The sequence below is a fragment of the Sapajus apella genome, unplaced genomic scaffold, assembly GCF_009761245.1.
Source record: "Sapajus apella isolate SASKATOON/1434 unplaced genomic scaffold, GSC_monkey_1.0 scaffold3, whole genome shotgun sequence".
NCBI classification, from domain to species: Eukaryota; Metazoa; Chordata; class Mammalia; order Primates; family Cebidae; genus Sapajus; species Sapajus apella.
Genome location: NW_022436943.1, coordinates 4,435,264 through 4,457,243, shown reverse-complemented (window position 1 = coordinate 4,457,243; position 21,980 = coordinate 4,435,264). Strand labels below are relative to the sequence as shown.

Below are 21,980 nucleotides of genomic sequence, written 5' to 3'. Positions count from 1 at the left end.
GGCCCTGCTTTATATTAAATTGGACTTTATGGAAAGATATTGGTAATTTCTCCTATGTTCTTGGTGCTCCTGAAATCAGAGTGGGAGAGAACTTTAATGTCAAGATTATTTTCACCATCCTGGATCACAGAGAAACATACTTTGGCTGCCGTTAAACACGTTAAACATCTGGTCAGCCCAGAGACCACCCTGGAGCCCTGTAGACCCCAAGTAGCTGAGTGGCTGAGGACAGGCCAGCTTCTCCAGACACGCCCTGACTTCTACCCCAAGTCTTGTTGAAATACTGGCCTGACGGCTGTCCCAAAAAATCAGTTGGCTTGTCAGACTGCCAGTGTGGTTGAACGGTGAGGTGGCTAGAATTCTCTGGGAGGCATTTTTGGCCCATCTGCCTGTTAGCGAGACAGATGTGTCAGTCCATACAATTGGGTCATCTAATGAATTGAAATTCAATTTACGTACAAGGATTAAGTATCTCAATATTACCCTTGCCACATCAAACTTCCATTGGCAGAGCCAGCAGGAAAATGAAAGTCATTCAGTGTTAAGAAAAGGGAAACAAGTTTATAACATTGAAAGGGACTATTTTGCTTACTTTTAAGACTCTAGGTTACTTAAATAGATGGAACGTAAGCTATAGGAGGTTTGGGGCAGATGGGATCCTAGGCTTAAAATGGAGAGATTTTAAACTATAAGGATCCTGGAGGTCTTGTGACATGTAATTCTGAAACCTGAGTCCAAGGCCAGTTTGGTTTAATCTCAGGCAAATATTTATTTTGTGTTCATGCATTTTGAGAGGGACAGAGAACACACACAGGTCATTTGGAACCTGCCTTCAGTGAGTTGTACTCTGCTGAGGGGCAAGAAAAATACACATGAAACAATGAAAAGTAACAGTGAGCATTTATGTCTTAAACTGTTCCTATGCTACAAAATTCTAAAATAGTAGTTTATAACCAGGAGGTGTGTAAGGAGTAGAGAAGTCACAGCCTGTTTCATAGTAAACAGGATTTGGGAGAGGAAACTAGAAGGTTCTTCAGGGGAAGTAAATGGGACAAAGTTTAAGACAACCAGGACTGAGAATGGCTTTTAGGTGGGAGCGCCAACAGTGGTTCAACCCAAGCGATGTTTACTGGGCACCCTACCGTATGAGAAGCGCTGTGATTGGAGGAGGGGAGCTTTGCCTTTAAAGGAGCTGAGAGCCTAAGAGGAGGCAGCTGATGATAGAGCTGTGGAACAGAGGGCTCCTAACACAGTTCACAAGCTCGGGGAATTACAGTCTGGAATGGTGACAGCCTTGGAGATGAGTGGAACACAGGGTGGCTTCCTCCGATTGCAGAGTTAAGCTCTGACGGTTCTAGCAGAAAAGTTGGAGCACACTCTTGGCTCAGGGTGGTCGCTGGATGCCTGCGAGCCAGGTCACTGGAGCGCCCGTCCCTAAGGTTTTAGTTCTCAGAATCCACGAATGTGATAGCGCAAACAAAATAGATTCCCATACTTTGCTGTCAGTTGGCACGGAGGCCTGGTGGAGAATGTGGGCTCAGGTTTAGCCAGCCGCTGAAACCTGAGAAAATAAAGTGGTACTGTTACGGAGGGTTGGACCTGTCCTCTTAAAAAGGTTCCAATCATGGCGACTGCTGGAACAAAGTTTTTTTTTTTAAGATTAAAGCTAATGAAAGCCAATGTAGTAAGGGAAACGTTATTTATAATTTCTTTTAGGAACAAACATTCTATATGATTTTTGAAAACAGAGCAATCATGAGTGTTGCCTGTTTCCGAACAAGCATTGTTTAAAAGCTGCCTGTCTGCTTTATTTTTTATTTTTTTTTCTGGGCTTTTGTGAGATACTGGTGGTAAAATATCAATTTACTAAAACCATTTTTTAAAGTCTTACACCTCTACTCTGTCTCCAGTTCATACAAGTTCTTCTTTTGGCAGGATTAGGTTGAATTTTAATACCAAACTCTTACTGAAGAGTTAAGAAGCTGTAGAACTGGTATACTTAGTGACTGATCCCTCTCCATATTAAGCGTGTGATTTGCTATTACCAGTTGCCAGTAATAGAAAGAGAATGTGCTCGTGTGGGTTTATCTGTATTTGTCATTAAGGCTGTGCTAAGCCAATGAGCCCTAGATGCAGGCGTGCGGTGGGTTTTCTCCCTGTCGGGTGAGCCTCATGGGCACTGCTCCTCTCTGGGCACTGTGCCTGGCCTCAGCACAGGTCTGGGCTGGGGTAGAAAGCCCTGCATGGCCGGGGGACCTGTGTGATTGGAGAGCTCTCATCTGTAGCCGTGAAGTTCTGAGCATGGCCAGGCCTGCAAGCACTGGTAGGATTTGATGGATCCCTGGGTGATTATTTAGCCTAAGCTAAGCTGTAATACCTTTCCATACGTCCCCAAGAAAGTCCTAAATGTTTCATTCCCTTTCCAGTAAGGGAGTGACGTAGAAAATGGCCAAGATGGCTAATAACTAGCATTGGGTTGGCTGAAAGTCAGGAAAGTTTAGTGGAATGTAACAAAATAGCCCAAGATAGGAATTTAGGTCTCGAACTGTTTTCATTCTACTGGTTTAAGTGATATAGGCTTCCCTTGCAGGCATTAGTCCATGCTCACCCCTTGAATTGCTGTGAGTTGTCAGGGTGCCTCAGGAAGACTGTGGCCAGAGATGCGGATTCAGGGGACCATGGGAGTCGGGGGTGGTCACTGCAGTATGCACCTGAATAGTCAGATACACAAGTGTGTTTCTTCTTCTCTCACCATCCTGACTCCCTTGTCTTTCCTTTCTTAGAGAGCAGAGCTGACGTCTGATAAAGACATGTACCTTGACAACAGCTCCATTGAAGACGCTTCAGGAGTGTATCCTATTGATGACGATGACTATGCTTCTGCATCTGGCTCGGGTAAGGTGGCTGCTTCTTAACACTGGACCCCATTCTTCAGGCATGTGAGCACACACATTTTACTGTGCTTACTCAAGGAGACAGGCAGGATGCACAGTGGGTAAGGGCATGGTCTTTGGAATCAAAGGGCCTGGGTGCTAATTCTAGCTCTCTCTGCCACTTAATGCTGTGAGATCTTGAGAATTTATTAGCTGAGCCTCAGTTTCTTCATTTATAAAATGAAAAGTAACAATGACTCTTACCATAGGGTTGTTGTGAGGATAAAAAGGGAGTTGACACATCTAAAGCTCTTAGATTTAGGGGCTTGGGACATAGTGCTCTGTCAACATTAGCTTTTAATTTTATGATTAAGACTTTCAGAGTGATGTCATGGAAACCACCCTTCAAGAAATCCCTCAAGCACTAGATTTATAAAACCGCCTATCCTATGTTAAAAATTATAGATGAGACCTAGAAGTTACACTTTTTTATTTCTATGGTATTGGAGGAGGAAAATGCAACAGCCAAGTAAAATGATTATGTAGTGACATCCTCAGATTCCTTAGTATATTATTAATAGTTATCTATTACCACTCTAAGGCCACATAATAAACCATCCCAAAACTTGGTGGCTTAAAGTAACAGTCATTCATTTAACTCATTATTCTGCAGGTTGGCGATGTAGGCTGGGCTGACTGGGCTCCCTCACGTGTCATGGTCAGCTGCAGGTTGAGAGTACAGCTTTAGGTTGGGTTTGCAGCCTTCGAGTACGCCTATCTCTGGGGAAGCTGAGCAGACTTGGGCCCAGTTCGTGTGGTCTCTCATTTTCTAGTAGGCCAGCCATTTTTCCACAGGGACCGCAGGTAGAAGTGTGCAAAGCCTCTTGCAGCCAAGCCACAGAACGTGGCACAGCATCACTTTTACTACATTTTATTGGTTGAAGCAAGTCAGAAGGCCAGAACAGGCTCTACTTCTTGGTGAAAGGATTCATAGTCACATTTACAGAGGATATGTGCAAGGAGGAGTAAGGGATTATGGTCACATTTGTGATCTACCATAACTGATGAATATTTCCCCTGTTCTAGGAATGGCCCCTGTATGAGTCTGCTCTCGCCCTGCTAATAACACAGGGATTGGGTAATGTAGAGAGGAAAGAGGTTTCATTGACTCACAGTTCAGCGTGCCTGTGGAGGTCTCAGGAAACTCACAGTCATGGCAGAAGGAGAAATAAACATGCTCTTCTTCACATTGTGGCAGCAGAGAGAAGTATGAGTGAAGAGGGGTTAAGCCCCTTATGAAACCATCAGATCTCATGAGAAATAACTCACTATCATGAGAACAGCATGAGGGTAACTGCTCCCATGAGTCAGTGACCTCCCACCAACTCCCTCCCACAACATGTGGGAATTATGGGAACTACAGTTCAAGATGAGATTTGGCTGCGGACAGAGTCAAACCATATCAACCCCCAAGAAACTCAAAAAAATGAAGAGCTTTTCACATAGTTAATTAATAGTCAAATGAGGAATTTGTGGTCAGCACCATGGTAGGCAGGACTTATCCAGACCTTTTTGGCTTTAGGGTTTTTATAATAGATTCCACAGATTGGTAGACACGTACATTCACTATAACTTTTCTGATCAGATTGGCCTTGGTTTCAGAATGACCCAGAACAAATTAAAATCAGTCGTGTCTTTGGTAGAAATCTAGCCATGTAAGCATGAGTGTTTTAAATTGAAAAGCAGAAAGTCTGAGAAAGGCAAGAAAGGTGGTTGCTGACCTAGTAACAATGAGCTTACAATGCAGTCCTAATGTAAAAATAACGCTAGTTATTCTTGGGAGAGTGATATATATCACACACGCAGAATGAGCGTGGAAAGAGTTATTCTTCATAGCCCACAGCTCTATAAATATCTTTCACTCATGGCACCTCTTTTTTTCCTAGCACCTCAAGAGTACTTTGTAACTGTCATCTTCAATATGTCCCAGGAAATAATAAATATGGACACTTTTTTTGTTCCTATTTCACAGATCTTAGAATCTAAGAGTTGTTAGAGGGCCGTACAGGTTGGCGAAGTCATTTTGCTGATTTGCTAAGACTGTCCTTAAGTCTAATTTAAAGAAAATTTGCTTGAAGTGTACTGTTTTCTTTAATTTAAACTTAAGGACAGTCTTAGCAAATCAGCAAAATGACTTCGCCAACCTCTGCAGACCCCCGGGCCCCCATCCAGGGAAAAGAGAGTTGGGGTGGGTTATTTGAAATCCTGAACCCACTGATCAGATAGATCAAGTTGAGGCTTAAACTTGGGCCTCATAATGCTTCTGCCGAGGCTCTAGCCTTAGGCAGATCACTGCTGTGATGATGTGAAAGAGGTTCGTTCTTGACTTTGGAAACCACCTTACACTGAGCTGGGAATGTTGTTTTTTAGCATAAAGCAGCAGTACTTTTAGCTAAAATTTGTTAAGGCGTAACTGTGTGTCAGGAACTGCTCTGACATCCCTATAACATCTTTGAAAGGATAGAGTCTGTTATTATTTTGATAATTCCCATTAGGAAATCTAAGGCACAGAGAGATTGACTTGCCTCAGGTCACACTGTTAGAAAGTGATGGAGCCAGGATAGTGAGAAAGTAAGGGAGTTGGGCATGAGAGTGTGTTTTCTTTCATTCCTTTGCTGTGCTGCCTCCTTGTGTCATAAACCCCTTCCAGAATTAAGAGGCCTTGCCTAGCTCTGCCCGATTTCAGCTTAAAAATACCCCATAGTTTGGCTGGTGTACCCTCTGTCCCTTCTCCTGTCAAGCTACCCAGTAGAAAAGCAAGTGGATTGGAAGAAATGGCTGAAGGCCAGAGGGGACTTCCTGGGCATTTGCTGTGTGCCGTGCACTGTGCCATGCTCTTGGGGCACAGAGATGACAAAGACTTGGTCTTTGTCCGTAGGGGACCAATAGTATAATGAAAGAAATAAAAACATGAGAAATAATCATGGTGATACCCTGTGACGGGTGCCATAATACAGGAAAGTGCTGTGTAACCAAAATTTAAGAATTAAAATACAGACCTTTGGTTAAAGATGGCAGATTGAACACTACCCTTTCAATACTCAACTAAACTGATGATAAAAGAATTGGGTGTAAACTCAAAGGACAAACAAAACAGTAAAGGAAACAAAAACCGTGAAGCTTAGAAAGCTGGGAAGAAGATGAGCTGGTGGTGACGGACTTGGCAGGCTTCAGAAGGCCGAGTTTGTCACCAGTGGGGAGAGCCAAGAAGCAACTCAGTTAACACAGCAGAATCTCTTGGGACCTAGGAATTGGTGGCATTAAATGGAGGGTGAGAGTGGTCTTAAACTCGGGATGATTGGCCGGAAGTCGGTTTAAGAAGCAAGCAGATCCCCTGATTCCTTTCCTCTGTCATGCAGCAAAGGGGCTCATGTTCCTTGACCTTAGAGGAAATCTGGAGACTGAGGGTATTTCAGGAACAGATGGGGCTGGGGGTACCTTATGTAAAACAGGGAGGATGATTCTTAGATTCAGAATAATTTAATGTGGTATGATCCCCAGTTGTCTTGTCTTCTTCCCAGAACATGGGCAGTCTGTCCTTTACCCTCTGGGTAGGGGACTGGGAGGCCCCCCTCTGGGAAGCTGGACCAACTCAAAGAGAGTGGCATTGGGAGCTTTCCAACAAAACACACAGCTCTATATGAACCGGCAATGCCCATGTTGGACACATCTCTCCTGTGTGCCCAAAGCTTCTAGTCCGCTTTTCAGTGTTGCCCTCTTCAATGTAAACAGGCAACCAAGGTTCCCCAGACATTTAGGCAAAACTTGTAATATGAGAGAAAGAGAAACCCCCAAATTGGAAGAGGGCAGCCATTTACAGGAAAAAGAAAATTTACAGAAAAACATAGTAAATTCAAAGAGAAAAGCAGATGTTCAAACAATGGCACAAAAACAGGATACTATAAAACAGGAACGTTCTGAGACACAAGAGTTGTGTGTGGGGGGGACTGTCATGTCAAAAATGAAAATCTCGGCTGGGCGCGGTGGCTCACGCCCGTAATCCCAGCACTTTGGGAGGCTGAGGCGGGTGGATCACGAGGTCAAGAGATCGAGACCATCCTGGTCAACGTGGTGAAACCCCATCTCTACTAAAAATACAAAAAATTAGCTGGGCATGGTGGCGCGTGCCTGTAATCCCAGCTCAGGAGGCTGAGGCAGGAGAATTTCCTGAACCCAGGAGGCGGAGGTTGCGGTGAGCGGAGATCGCGCCATTGCACTCCAGCCTGGGTAACAAGAGCGAAACTCCGTCTCAAAAAAAAAAAAAGAAAGAAAGAAAATCTCATTAGAAGGGGAGAAGACAGTGGTATTTATTTATTGAGGAAGTATTTCTTAACCACTCAGTACATGGGAACAGGTACCATTCTAGGTTCTAAGGACACTTCACTAAATAAAACCTAACAATGTTTTCTCTGGTGATAGGATAATTTTATTTATTCCTTTATGTATTTCTGTGTTTCCAAATTCATACATGCAAGTGTACTTTTAAAAATGTATTATTTTTATAAGTTCTCTTAATCTATTTAGACTGCTATAGCAAAATCCTTTAGATAGGGTAGTTCATGAAGAGTATAAATTTATTGGTCTCAGTTCTGGAGGCAGGGAAGTCACAGATCAAGGCACAGCAGATTTGGTGTCTGGTGAGGTCTTTTTTTCTGCTTTTTAGATGGTGCCTTCTTGCTGCATCCTCATATGGCAAAGGGGACAGTGTCCCTCAGGTCTCTTTTAAAAGGCCACTAATTCCATTCCATGAGGGCCCTGCCCTGATGACCTAATCACCTCCTAAAGGCCCCTCTTCTTAATACTATTGCGTTGGAGATTAGTTTTTAACATATGGATTTTGGGGAGACACATTCATACCATAAATAAAAGAAAATGTTATTTTTAAAAAATAATAAGGCCCGGCGCCGTGGCTCATGCCTGTAATACCAGCACTTTGGGAGACAGGCCAGTGGATCACCTGAGGTCAGAAGTTCAAGACCAGCCTGACACGGCAAAACCCCATCTGTACTAAAGATACAAAAATTAGCCAGGCATGGTGGCACATGCCTGTAATCCCAGCTACTTAGGAGGGTGAGTCAGGAGTATTGCTTGAACCCGGGTGGCAGAGATTGCAGTAAGCTGTGATCGTGCCATTGCACTCTATCCTGGGTGAGAAGAGTGAAACTGTGTCTCTAAATAAATACATAACAAAAAAGATAAGAGAATGAGCATGGGAACATAGAGACAGAAACAGTGCCCTGATGGAGAGATCAAGGAAGCCTTCAGAGAGGGCATGACATTGATGCTGGACTTGGTAGTGTGAGCAGAAGTTTCCCAGGTAGAAACAGGCCTTAGGGTAGTCTATTTCAGACAGGGAGAACAGGCCTTGGGGTAGTCTATTTCAGACAGTGGGACCTGAAGGAGGAGGGACTTAGCAGGGCTTCCAGATTTCTGGTTTGAACAAGAGGGTTAATGTTTTTAATAAAGATAATAAAAACAACGGAGCCATCTGAGATAGATTCCACATCTGTCTCTAACTTTTTTTTTTTTTTTTGAGATGGAGTCTCGCTCTGTCACCCAGACTGGAGTACAGTGGCACAATCTCAGCTCACTGCAACCTCTGCCTCCCAGATTCAAGCAACTCTCCTGCCTCAGCCTCCTACGAGTAGCTGGGACTACAGGCACATGCCACCATGTTTGGCTAATACTTTATTTATTTTTATTTTTTTTAATTGCATTTTAGTAGAGACAAGTTTTCACCATGTTAGCTAGGATGGTCTCAATCTCCTGACCTCGTGATCCGCCCTCCTCGGCCTCCCAAAATGCTGGAATTACAGGCATGGGGCACTGCGCCCAACCCTGTCTTTAACTTTAAAAGTGCCAGCTTAAGGGGAATTTTCTACTTTACAAATCTCTTCCCCTATACAGATTCATCCCTCTTCTAGGTTGATGACTCATATTGATAACTTGGGAAACAAGGGGGTCTTCAAAAGCTCTTGATTGAAATTTTTCATTTCTCATTGAAGTTTTATTCTTTTTAAGAAAATGATTCATTTTAGGAACAAATCAAGCAAATTATATGTAAAATGTTGATGGATAATTAAGTCAACTGATAAAAAAGCATAATATTTCTGGACCCATCATTATTAATGACCTCTATATACATAACAGTTCATGTATGCAGAATGCTTTAAATATGTATCTGTTTGTGAGATATGTATCTGTGACATATATGTACCTTTGTGTGTTAGTTATTATTAGCTCCATTTTACAGATGAAGAAAATAAGACTCAAGTATTACTTGCCTAAGAGTACAGAGCTAATAGATGCCAAAACCAGTAGTGGATTTGTTTGCTTTTTAAATACCAAACCCTATATTTATTCCAACATGCCCTGCCGTTTCTTCTCTATAATAGTAAATGTATATGTTTTGAAATTAAAGGAGACGGTTGATATATTAAGAAAAGAACCAGCCAGGAGCCAGGCACAGTGCCTCATACCTGTAGTCCCAACACTTTGGGAGACCCAGGCAGGAGGATCCCTTGAGCTCAGGAGCTTGAGACCAGCCTGGCAATGTAGTTGAGACCTCTTGTCTACAAAAAAATTTTTTTTTTAATATTAGCTGGGCACTATGGCACATACATTTAGTTCCAGCTACTCAGGAGGCTGAGGTGAGAGGATTGCTTGAGCCTGCAAGTTTGAAGCTACAGTGAGCTGTGATCGCACTCCTGCACTCTGGCCTGGGCGACAGGGCAAGAAAAGAAAAAGAAAGAAATGAACCATAGCCATCACACATGTTGCCAGCATGTTACCTGTTGCTCTCCCTCCTGCTTATTGCGTTAATACTATTCTGTGGAAAATACTCAATTTCTTTTGTTTGAGGAATTTAGAGGTATTTATCATTCATTGTTGTCTGAGGAGGCCTGGTTAGTTTGAGTTACAGAGTTTGAGTTTGTTTGAGTTGTTACAAATTTGACAAATGATCAACTTAAAAGGAATGTTGTATTTGAATGTCAGAAATTCTCAAATGCTATTCTGGTGAAAAAGCAACAACAAACAGAAATCGTGCCCAGAAAGTCACTTGTTGAACAAACACCAGATCAGAGCCTGTTATGTCCTAGACAGTATGTTAGGCCCTCAGCGAGCAATTCCTTGGCCTTACAGAGTTTCCAGTCTCGTAGGGGACACTTTAATTGTTATACACACAAATGCGTAATTATAAATTTGTGGTAAGTGCAATTAGGGCAAGAAGGGTGGTGCTAAAAATCATTTAACAGAGGTCTCTGACCTAATACAGAGGGTAGGTTTTCCCTTAGGTCTGGGGGTAGATTAGGAATTAAGTAGGTGAGATTTTCAGGCAGAAGGATTAGGATGCCATGGCTAGAGCACAGGAGCCAACAGGTAAATGATGCGCAAGGAAACTGAGAAGGCAAGTCAGGGGCTGGATCACACAAGCTTGGGCTGAGTCATTTCTTAATATATTTATTCCAAGAGCAGTGGGGGACCATTGTAAGAGCTTTAAACAAGGGGATGATGAAGTCAGTAGACAATCTGGCCAGAGGACTGGGCTGAAAGGGGCCTGTTAGGAAAAAGGCAGGTACAGTGGTTTATAGAAAGGTCACAGTGGCTTGGATTGCAGTGGTGGCTCTGGAACTATAGAAAGGTGTTAGGAGTGGAGGGATAATAAGATCAGGATAGGATAGGACTGGATAATGGATTCAAAAACAAGGTGAGGAAGAGGAAATCAGAGTTTTTGGTGTATAGGAACAGAGGGTTTCAGCCACTGCAAGGTCACATGGGGAGAAGACAAAAGGATCATGAGTTCTGGTTTGGACATATTTAGAGGTGTGTTATACCTTTTAGTCATTCAAGTGAAAATGCCAGGCAGCCCACTGGATATATGAATCTGACTTTGAGAGGGGTGGTAAAAGCCAATGATGTAAATTTAGTATCATCTGTGCTTAGATGATCCCTTATTGAAGTTAGGGACATGGATGAGGGAGAAAGTGTAGAGTAAGAAGAGACCTAGGGACAGACCTTCAGATACTCTTTGATATTTGGTGTTCAGGTAGAAGAGGATAAACCAGACTAGAGACTCAGAAAAGCCAGAAAGGTGAGGGGGAAGCCAGGAACTCATGAGAGCCCAAAGAAATAGGGTTTGTCAGATGGCACTTGACAATGTGTGATCGTGCTAGGAAGTTCTACGAGAGGAAGGCGATTCTGAAAAGTGTCATTGGGTGCTGTGGATACTGGTGACCTTAACAAAACAGTAGTAATAGTGATGACAGGGAAAATGCTCCTGGAGGGAGCAGAATGTAATGTGGAGACGATGGCGAGGACAAGAGCTAGTGAATATCCACCCCCATTGGAAGAATCTGCCTGTAAAATGGGGAGAGAGGGCAGGAACTCACATGATATAAGGAGTCAGCCATGGGAGAGTTACCCTGTTTTGTGTTTTGTTTTGTTGTATTCTTTTCTTTTCTTTTTTTTTTTTTTTTGAGATGTAATCTCGCCCTGTTGCCTAGGCTGGAGTGCAGTGGTGCAGTCTCCGCTCACTGCAATCTCCGTCTTGCAGGTTCAAGCAATTCTCCTGCCTTAGCCTCTGGAGTAGCTGGGATTACAGTTGTGTGCCACCACGCCTGGCTAATTTTTGTAGTTTTAGTAGAAATGGGGTTTCACCATGTTGGCCATGTTGGTCTTAATCTCCTGACCTCATGATCTGCCTGTCCTGGCCTCCCAAAATGCTGGGATTACAGGTGTGAGCCACCACACCCTGCCTGTTATATTCTTAATATGGAAATGGAGCATGTTTCCGTGTAGATTGGAAAAAATGTTGTCAAGCAGGGAGAATGAAACATTCGAGTGAAAGAAGGGCTACTTGAGTGTTGAAGATAATAATATTAAGGAAAAACTTGCCAGGCTACCCACAGACACCTTTGAAATCTCTTCTTCATCATGGTGAAGACCACAGGAAGCTTTGTGCTGAAATCTTAAGGAGTCAGCATTTTGAAAGAACATGATTCTGTCAGTGTCAACTCAGGCAATAGTATCTGATAATGGAGATATCTGTGTCATGATTGCCTATTTTTCCAGGAGCTGATGAGGACGTAGAGAGTCCAGAGCTGACAACATCTCGACCACTGCCAAAGATACCGTTCACTAGTGCTGCTCCGAAAGTGGAAACCACGACGCTGAATATACAGAACAAGATCCCTGCTCAGACAAAGGTGTGTTCTGTTTTGCATTGCATTGCATTATCAGGTTATTATAAATGCACCACTTTACTGACTGTATATGACAGTCCCTTTTTTATTATTTTATTTTCTTCTTTTTGGAGCTACCCATCAAGTACTAACGTATCACAGCAGTTCTTTTAAGAGGCCCCATTTAAAACTGTGTAAGGACAAATGGTCTTTTCATGGTAGTGTTATAAATGGCTCTTCCTTACTCTTTTTGATCATTTTGGTATTTACCCTCTTATGATTTCTGTTATCCAGGCCCAGATTATATACCACTATTTTTTACGTTTTCTACATGACTCACTACAATCTCCGCCTCCCGGGTTCAAGCAATTCTCCTACCTCAGCCTTTCAAGTAGCTGGAATTACAGGCATGCACCACCACGCCCGGCTAGTTTTTGTATTTTTAGTAGAGATGGGGTTTCAGCACATTGGCCAGGCTGATCTTGATCTCTTGACCTCGTGATCCACCAGCCTTGGCTTCCCAAAGTGCTGGGATTATAGGCGTGAGCCTCCGCGCACTGCTCTAGCCTTCCTTAAGGAACGTCTGAAGCCCAGTTAAGAAGCAAAGCCCTGTTTCTTTAGTTTCCTGGTTTGCAGGTTATGTAATAAGAAGCGGTTATGTCTTGAGATGGTGCTAGTCTCAATAAGTCATTTCTGAAAGTGTTCTTAGGCCTACCATCAGTATATGTAATCTTGACCTCTCTCAATGATGATGATGAACATCTGTATGTGTACATACAAATGTACATCTATATATATATATTCATTTTGAGAGCTGACTTTTTCAGAATAAGGTCTTTGGCCTTAGAACTGAGTAAAGTGACCAGCTAATGAAAACTTGGAGCTTGTGATTCCGACCTTGTTAATATTGCAGTTAGCTGACCATCCACTAATATGTAACCCACTGAAGTTAGAACATGCATATGAAAGTCTGGCAAAGACCTAAATTTCAAATCCTGTGTCCAGTCTACGTTTCTTAGCTTCGGAACCCATTTCCTATGGTCCGTTAAGAAGATGAAATGTGAGTGTGTGTAGCGTGGCACCTGAGACCTAGTCAGCATTCTGTAAACATTCACTGAATTTGGTGGGGCAGAAGAGACCAAACCAATTCACCAAATGAACATGTGTAATAACTGTAGTGGTAGACTTTGCAGTCAGTGCAGGGGTGGGTAACATACGGTTTATGAAAACTCAGAAGCACAAGCATCCCCTTTTGGAGCTCACCCATCTGTTGATTAGAAATGAGATGCTGCCAAGCTTTTGCAGCAGACAGGATGTGGATATGGAAGGCTGTTTGATGAAGGTGGTGACAGGCCTTCCTTGGAGTAGGAAGCGTCCCCTCTTTAGGCAGGAATGCATGTGGGCTTTTCTTACTCTTACGATTATTCTTCCTCCTCTTCCTCCATCCCCCCAGTGTGTGTGACTGGAATGGTGAATGGCACAGCTGGATGGGTTTCTGCAGATGTGGAACAGCCAGGAAGCCAGCGCTCTCCAGATTGAAGTGCTCTCTGTAGGACCAAGAAGGGTCAATTACTGTTAGTGGTAGACGGATTTCACAAGCCAGGTGGTAGGAAGGCAAGGAGAGCCCTGTGAGAACTGAGGCCGACTCACCTGGCCTGTGCTGGGTCCATGCATATAAGCTACTGTATTCAATTTATCAGTTGAGTGAATGAAACAAAAAAAGAAAGGGAGAAATGCAAAGTGCAGGTGCAATTGGTGGTAGGAAGACTGGATGCCTCAGAGTGTGTAGCACCGTTATCTACTATCTACTAAAGATGCATTTGGCTTTTACTACATTTTTATTTGACCACTTCTCTTGACTAAGTCTGTTGAAGTCAGTGACAATTAGGACTCACTAGCTTGAGGGAGGAAACTCTCCTGGGTGAGTTTTGGCTTGTAGTGATAAAGAGTTGTATCCTAAGCAAGACTTAATTTGACATAGAGTTCTGGCTTGTTAACAATGGACTGACCACTAATTTGTGTTTTGAAAAATTGGTCTTAGGAAGTAATTGCATCAGATTGAAATAAAAAATACAGAAGTTTGACAGCTGAATTTAAAAATGAAGGAGCCCAAAAGATTTTAATACATTTATATTCCCACTATCATTTGTGTTCAATGTAGTAATAATAAAAATTCATCCATTTATGAGTGCTATTCATTATGTGTTGAATGCTGTTCTCAGCACTGATAATGATAATATTGATCATGAATAACATGAATAATAATGATAAAATTTTTCATTCTGCTGTTTATGTGGTACAGCTGAATTGAACATTGCCTTTAGGATACCATTAGTGTAGATTTTGCTTTTGAATTGGTCTCACAGTGGCATTAATGTCACTGTTACAGATATCCTATCTAGTTTGTTGTAAATTTAAGTGACTAAAATGTGAAAAAGAAATCTCGTTATTTGTTTGAGCAGAGCATCACTCATAAGCTTTTACTTCTGTTCCATTTCCATGGCATCCAACAATCAGATATGGATGTGGCAGATGTTTACTTGGCCTCATTTAATCACCCCTGCTGCCTTTTTGCAGTTGCATTTTGCACATATATTCATACAAGAGTTAAGGTATTTCAGATTAGTTCCATATTGCAAAATGGCTTCTTCTTAGTCAAGCCTCTGCTTCCATGTGATAAAACATTTTTACTTCAGAAATGAATTTTCCACCCAGAGCAGCTTGAGGCTGGTGCATCTCCAGCTGTAGGGTGTCTCCAGTTCTGCAGAGTCCTTTAGTCCCCACACTCTCAGACCCCTGATTGCATGCTTTGTTCTGCCTGCCAGATCAGAAGCTGAGTCAGAGGAAACGGAAAAGATCAATTCTCTTAAATGACCTTAGGGACTCAAAAATCCCAAGGTGAAACCATATGATTCGTAATAATAATGGGACAAAGATGATGTGGCTATGGATACATTAAACTCAGTCGCTCATATGACAGTAACTACTTATGTCCATTTCATTCCACACCAGAATTTGTTTACCTCTCTCCCTAGTCACAAACCTGAGCATTCACCTATTTGAGATTTTTCTTCCCATTTCTAACCTATAATAGCAAAGCAGTGCTAATGAGCAGAGAAAGGTTTCTAGACTAGAACCCAGATAATCCATTCTCTGATCTGTTACCTTTCCTTCCACCAGGCAGCCAATTAATGATGGGCTTTTCGTGAGAAGAATAGAAAAAAACTCAGGAAAAATACTGCCAATGAGCTGCTCTCTTTGGCTTTACTTTGGTACCTGAAGGCCTGGGAAGGCCTATCAGATTTTCTTCTCTCTTAGTAACAGAGAGGACAGTGACATTTTCAGTGCAAATTGTGTACCAGTGAAATGAACATTTCTCTAATGCCTCTGCTTTTTGCAAGTCATGGCAAGTTGAGGTTTAGGGTAGTACAGAGTTTCTTGCAACTTGGGAATGACAGCTACCCTTTATTATACTTTATTACATACCACCTTCAGTGGAAGCCTAGTGTTCTGCTGGCTGAGACAGGGACATGACATTGATCTTACATATCCTAGAGTGCAAATGGATCCCCCTGGTCTAGCTTATGGCCCTTCCTAGCAATGAGGGTGGCCTTAAGGCGCAGAAAAGAAGTATGATGTGGCCAGGGTCTCTCAGGAGCCACTTGCACAACCCAAGAAGGTGAGATCTTTTCTTATTATGCGCTTTAAGCCTCTAGACTTAACTAGCAGGCTGCCATTTTGGATGAACTGTAGCCTTCGGAAAGCAATCAATTGCTTTGCCGAGCCATGGTATGTTAGACTCTGTGGAGTCCTAATGAAGATGGTAGGAGGCTCTTAGGAACTTAGGAAGAGTAGTAGAGCTGAGAAGGATTATTGTCTGCAGTCTTTTTTTTGGAGACGGGGTCTCACTCTGTCACCCAGGCTAGAATGCAGTGGCACAATTAGAGCTCACTGCAGCCTCCAACTCCTGGGGTTGAGAGATCCTCCGCAGGTACACAGCACCATGCCTGGCTAATTAAAAAAAAGTTTTTTTAGAGACAAAGTCTCAGTATGTTTTCCAGGCTGATCTCGAATGATCCTGTCACCCTGGGCTCACCACCCAGCCACATTTAGTCTTTAAACCTCAACTGAAGTTGACAGTGTTTTCATGAGTGGTGTTGGCAGACAAGAGCTTCAGACTGTTAGAGAAGGAACAACTCCTTTGAATGGGACTTCTCTAACCCACTGGTTCTTAAACTACAGAATTGTCTGGAGAACTTAAATAGCAGTAAAAATCAGTGCCAGCTTCCTCACCCCAGACCCATTGAAATGGAACCTCTAGTAGTAGGCCTGTATTTTTTTATTATTATTTTTTAATGCCTTTCAGCTAATGTGGATCAACAGAACCTTGGGTGATTCACATAAGATGGCCAGTGATGGTGCTGAGAGTTAGAAAGGCAACAGATCATTTCTATGTAAATAATTCTGGGGTTTAGGGAGGTAAAAGATCAGAGAAGCCTTCATTAAGTACAAACATATAGTAAAAGAAGTGCAACATTTGGACTGGGGATAGAACTGCATGAACTAGAGCAGGGGTCCCCGCCCGCCCCGGGGCCACGGACCAGTACCGGTGGCCTGGTAGGAGCCAGGCGGCACAGTCGGAAGTGAGTGAGCATTACCAGCGGAGCTCCGCCTCCCGTCGGGTCAGCAGAGGCGCCCCATTCTCATAGGAGCTAGGAGCGCAAATGCTGTTGTGAACTGTGCGTGCCAGGAATCTAGGTTGTGCGCCTTATGAGAATCTCAGGTGCCTCTTATGAGAATCTCTCACCCCTGCCCTTATCATGGAAAGATTGGGGACTGCTGAACTGTAGCACAGATGTTAAGGATTGTTTTTGATAATGAAGAGGTGGTGGAAATGGCCTCACAGGGTTTTCTGCTGGGAATAAGTGGCATGTTGGGGAAGGACTGGGAGCTATCCAACACATGCAGCCCTGAGGTCCATGCAGGACAGGAGCTGGAGTATGATGTGCTAGCAACCCGAACAAAGCTGTGGCAATGAGAGCCTAAGGGGAGAATGTAATGTGAGAGCATGGTGGGAGGCAAATCGACAGTGCTGTGACATGGAAAACCTGTGATATAAAATGTACCCAAATAGATAGCTTGGGAACACCCCCAAATATGCCACCATTAATGGGAATAGAAAAGAAGGCTGATCTGATTCAGCAATGAGTTAATGACTACTTAGACTTGACGAGTAGAGTTAAAGGTGGTGCAGCCAGCAGTTAATGTCTTGCAGGCTACTGGCTTGTTGGGAATAATGCTGACTAGAGATGAGGCTGTGAGAGGTATTCCCATAGATTTCTACTTGAGCATTGTGGAGTGTCCGAGACCCTCTAAGTGTCATTCATTAGACAGGTGAGGAAACCAAGGTGCAGAAAGGAAGTATGGAATAGTCAGGGAGGAGCCACTTGGATAACCCAAGTCCCCAGAAGTCCTGGTCCAGGGTTGCTGAAGGTAATGTGACTAAGGGGAAGCACTAGGAGTAAGGTTCTGTGGGGGTTGTTCCCCACAGAGTGGGGACAGGAAAAGCTCAGTCAGGTGTGAGAGAATATTTGAAAAGGAGCTGTTGTTGTATTGCCCTGTATAGCTCAGAAGTGAAGGAGTAAGGAGAATTGGGGCAGTGCTGTTGGGCTGGCGCAGTTGAAGGGAGATGGTGTCCTGAAGTCAGAAGAGTGGTGAGAAAGTAGAGACCTTAGAAAATGTCCACTAAAACAACCTCACCATGTCCTTAGGATTATTGTGAACTCATTAGCCCTCTGTCTTGGCTGATCATGCGATGGGTGTTACACAAAACCATGAACTACATGTGTCCATCATGACACCCATTGCTATAAACATCACACAAGTGATTATTCCAATTATTTCCTAAACTCATTCTTTGGGGAAAAAAAAAGAATTTTGGAATATACTCATCTATTATTTCTCCTTTCCAACACATTTTCTTAAATCAATGTAATCTTTCCCTGTTTCCCATAACCAGTCACCTGAGGAAACTGACAAAGAGAAAGGCCACCTCTCTGACTCAGAAAGGAAAAATGACCCAGCTGAAGAGGATACAAATGTGTATACTGAGAAGCACTCAGACAGTCTGTTTAAACGAACAGAAGTCTTAGCAGGTGAGTAGCCTGGTGGGCGTCAGGTGTGAGGGTGCCTACACAGGCCTCTGTTAGTCTGAGTCATATTTAAAAGTGCAGCAAAGCTTGCTGTCACCTTTCTGCTGAAAGCAGTCTTGAGGGCCCTTCCTTCCAGAGAAAGAAGCAAGAGGCTCAGCAAACATTGTCATTATTGTCTGCCAGCTCCTTCAACCTACCCCTTGGCCAGCCATTGGGCAGGTGATGGGAGGTAGCCTAGAAGAGGGAAAGTTAACATCTGAATTGATCCAGAGCAGCTGGATGTAGAGAGATGGCAGAGTGGGAAGATCCATCAGTCTTGCTCTAAGGCATCCTACATTTCAAAATAAAGTTCTTTAGCAGGAAGGCAACTTTTACTGCCCAAGGTGTTAAGAATGTTGTTACAATTTTAACTTAATTGGATGGAAGTGCAAATATTTTATCTTAAAGGGGGAAGTTTTCAAGAGTTAAGAACACTTGATGGTCTCAAATACAAGAATAGAAATAAATTTGCATATTTTTTCATATATACTCAAATTTTAAGTCAATTATACTATGTTTTGCATTAAAAAAAGCAATTAGAAAATTAGAATATGAAATGTAACTACTGAAAAGACAAAAGTAGTTTTCAGGTATGGAATTAGTTAAGATCATGGCCAGATTTTTCTTATTGAGGTTTTTGGGTGGTATTATTAAAACTAATCAAAGAAATTATTGTACCTTCCTGAGGAGTTTCAGATTTACATAGTTACCTGCTTGCTTCATTGAATCTAGTTTTTTTTTTCAGTTAGGGTTTTCAAATTAAGCCTTGTATAAAAGTGTATGTAGATTGGGCTTGACAGCAAAGCTAATGTCTGCAACCCTCAAATCTCTTCTAAAGTCATCTTCCTTTTGGTTGTTTCAGCTGTCATTGCTGGTGGAGTCATTGGCTTTCTCTTTGCAATTTTTCTTATCCTGCTACTGGTGTATCGCATGAGAAAGAAGGATGAAGGAAGCTATGACCTTGGAGAACGCAAACCATCCAGTGCTGCTTATCAGAAGGCACCTACTAAGGAGTTTTATGCATAAAACTCCAACTTAGTGTCTCTATTTATGAGATCACTGAACTTTTCAAAATAAAGCTTTTGCATAGAATAATGAAGATCTTTGTTTTTTGTTTTTTGCTTTTTTCATTAAAGAGCCATTCTGGCACTTTAATGATAAAATCCCATTGTATTTAAAACTTTTCATGTATTTCTTTAGAACATCATAAAATTAAAATTTAACATCTGCAGTGTTCTGTGAATAGCAGTGGCAAAATATGTTATGAAAACCCTCGATGTTCATGGAATTGGTTTAAACTTTTATGCGCAAATACAAAATGATTGTCTTTTTCCTATGACACAAAGATGAAAGCTATTTCATTTGTGTCAGCGTGTCTCAGATTGACCTTATCAAGTTGGTCCTACTTTTTTAATTTATCTGTTGTCACCCTCCTCTCCTCTGCCCTCCCTTCTTGTGCCCTTAAAACCAAACCCTATGCCTTTTGTAGCTGTCATGGTGCAATTTGTCTTTGGAAAATTCAGATAATGGTAATCTAGTGTATATGTGATTTTCAAATATGTAAACTTTAACTTCCGCTTTGTATAAATTTTTAAGTGTCAGACTATCCATTTTACACTTGCTTTATTTTTTATTATCTGTAGCTTTGGGCAGATTTGCAACAGCAAATTAATGTGTAAAATTGGATTATTACTACAAAACTGTTTAGTCATATCTATCTAATCAGATCTTCTTTTGGGAGGATTTGATATAAGTTACTGACAAGCCTCAGCAAACCCAAAGATGCTAACAGTGTTTTAAGAAGTTGCTGCAGATTCCTTTGGCCACTGTATTTGTTAATTTCTTGCAATTTGAAGGTATGAGTAGAGGTTTAAAGAAAAATCGGTTTTTGTTCTTAAAAATGCATTTAAGTTGTAAACGTCTTTTTAAGCCTTTGAAGTGCCTCTGATTCTATGTAACCTGTTGCAGACTGGTGTTAATGAGTATATATAACAGTTTAAAAAAAGTTGGTATTTTATAAGCACAGACAATTCTAATGGTAACTTTTGTAGTCTTATGAATAGACATAAATTGTAATTTGGGAACATAAAAACTACTGAATAAATCATGTGGCCTAATATTGAAAATGTCACTGTTATAAATTTTGTGCATTTTTGATCAAATGTACATCTCCCCTTTGCTAACGGCCATCTGCTCTCAAGGATGACGTGGGTTTGATTTCTGAGTGTTCCACAGTGTCTGTAAATCAACACCAAAGAGCCTGTCGATGAGACTGTTTGTTACCAGATTCACTTCTGAATTGGCCAGAGGAAATTTGAATGTATTATCCTGTGTGTGTCTAGGTAGAGGTATTGGAAAGCTGCCAGGGAATTTTGAAGTTTGCAACTTTTATAGAATAGCTGTTGGCAATATTAAGACAGACGCCTGCTTTTGCAAAGAACTTTTAAGACTGTAAATTCCAAAGATCTGAAGGGGGCTTTCCTGATGTTGGTATCTAAGGCTTAGGCCTATACATTACCTATGAAATTGTGCTCCAAATGTCTACTGAAGCTTAACTAAAGAACATATAAATGGACTATACTAGCTCACATTACAAGGAAGGAAGATAGGCAGGGAGGCTCTGTGTGTTCAAATGAGGGCCTCACTGCTTTAGGATTGAAGTGGCTGGAAAGAGTGATGCCTGGGGAAGGAGATGGAGGTCTGAGGGTACCCTGGCTGGTACTTTCTGTACTAAACATTTCCTTTTTCTATTTTACCATTAATTTTGTTTTAAACTGAGAGCCCTCCAGGAAGGAAGAAGACAGTAAAAACAGCAACTTTTCCAACATACAATTTACTTTTAATAAAGTATGAATACTTTATTTGGAGAACATTCCCTGGAATTGCCACAGAAGTCATTAAAAACAATTTTTTTAAAGCAACACTTGAAACAGTATTTACTTAAGTCCTTAATTACTTCTCAAATTCCTGCCCCATCACTTACAGAATCAATTCACTTTAGAGTGACCAAAGGAAACGGTAGCACCTTCTAAAGCCACACAGTGTCCCTCAGTAACAGAGGGTAGGAACGGGTATACCTCTAACTGTGCAAAGCAGAGTGAAATTCAATTCAGAGAGTAACAACTGCTTGGAATATCCGTGCCAGGAAAAGAAAAATTTCTGGCAAATATTTTGTCACTGCTGTAAAGCAAAATATTTGTGAAAGTGCCAAAATAAAGTCTGTCATGCCAAAAGTAAATCATTTGTAGACTGACATCCAGTTTTCTTCAACTGTACACTTTCTGCTTAGTTTTTTTTTTTTTTTTTTTTTTTTTTTTAAAAGATGCAGTAAATAATACTATAAAAAGTGGTAGTAATCATTACTGAGTTCAGGAAATTTTTGGTAAAATATAAATAGGAAAGTCAATGTGAAAATTTCCTGTTTCCTTAACCACATGTAAATGATTTTCTTTGAGTGAATACAGCTTTGTGTTTGAGAGACTTGAAATAGTCACACTGTCCCATTTTCAGCCCATGGGGGAAATAGTCAGCAGCACTTGGGTTTTGGTTTTGGTTTTCAGATTTAGCTGCAGGTGAATAGTACCTGAATTTTAGGATTAGGACCTGTTTAATAAAATTGAACAAGATTATAAAAATTGCCATCTCTTAATGTTGAGAGTTGATAGTTTGACATC

The 21,980-nt window shown here is 41.8% G+C and overlaps 1 protein-coding gene across 3 annotated transcripts in view; it reads left to right on the top strand.

Moving 5' to 3' along the window:
- SDC2 (syndecan 2) overlaps positions 1-21,544 on the top strand; it is a 115,030-nt gene extending 93,486 nt beyond the window's left edge. For all 3 annotated transcript variants that reach the window (XM_032245670.1, XM_032245679.1, XM_032245684.1), the window contains exons 2-5: positions 2,784-2,895; positions 12,006-12,139; positions 18,135-18,270; positions 19,169-21,544. In XM_032245670.1, the coding sequence (XP_032101561.1) occupies positions 2,784-2,895; positions 12,006-12,139; positions 18,135-18,270; positions 19,169-19,332 (546 nt within the window). In that variant the 3' untranslated portion in view covers positions 19,333-21,544. The remainder of the gene's footprint in view (positions 1-2,783; positions 2,896-12,005; positions 12,140-18,134; positions 18,271-19,168) is intronic.
- Positions 21,545-21,980: the final 436 nt, after the last annotated feature.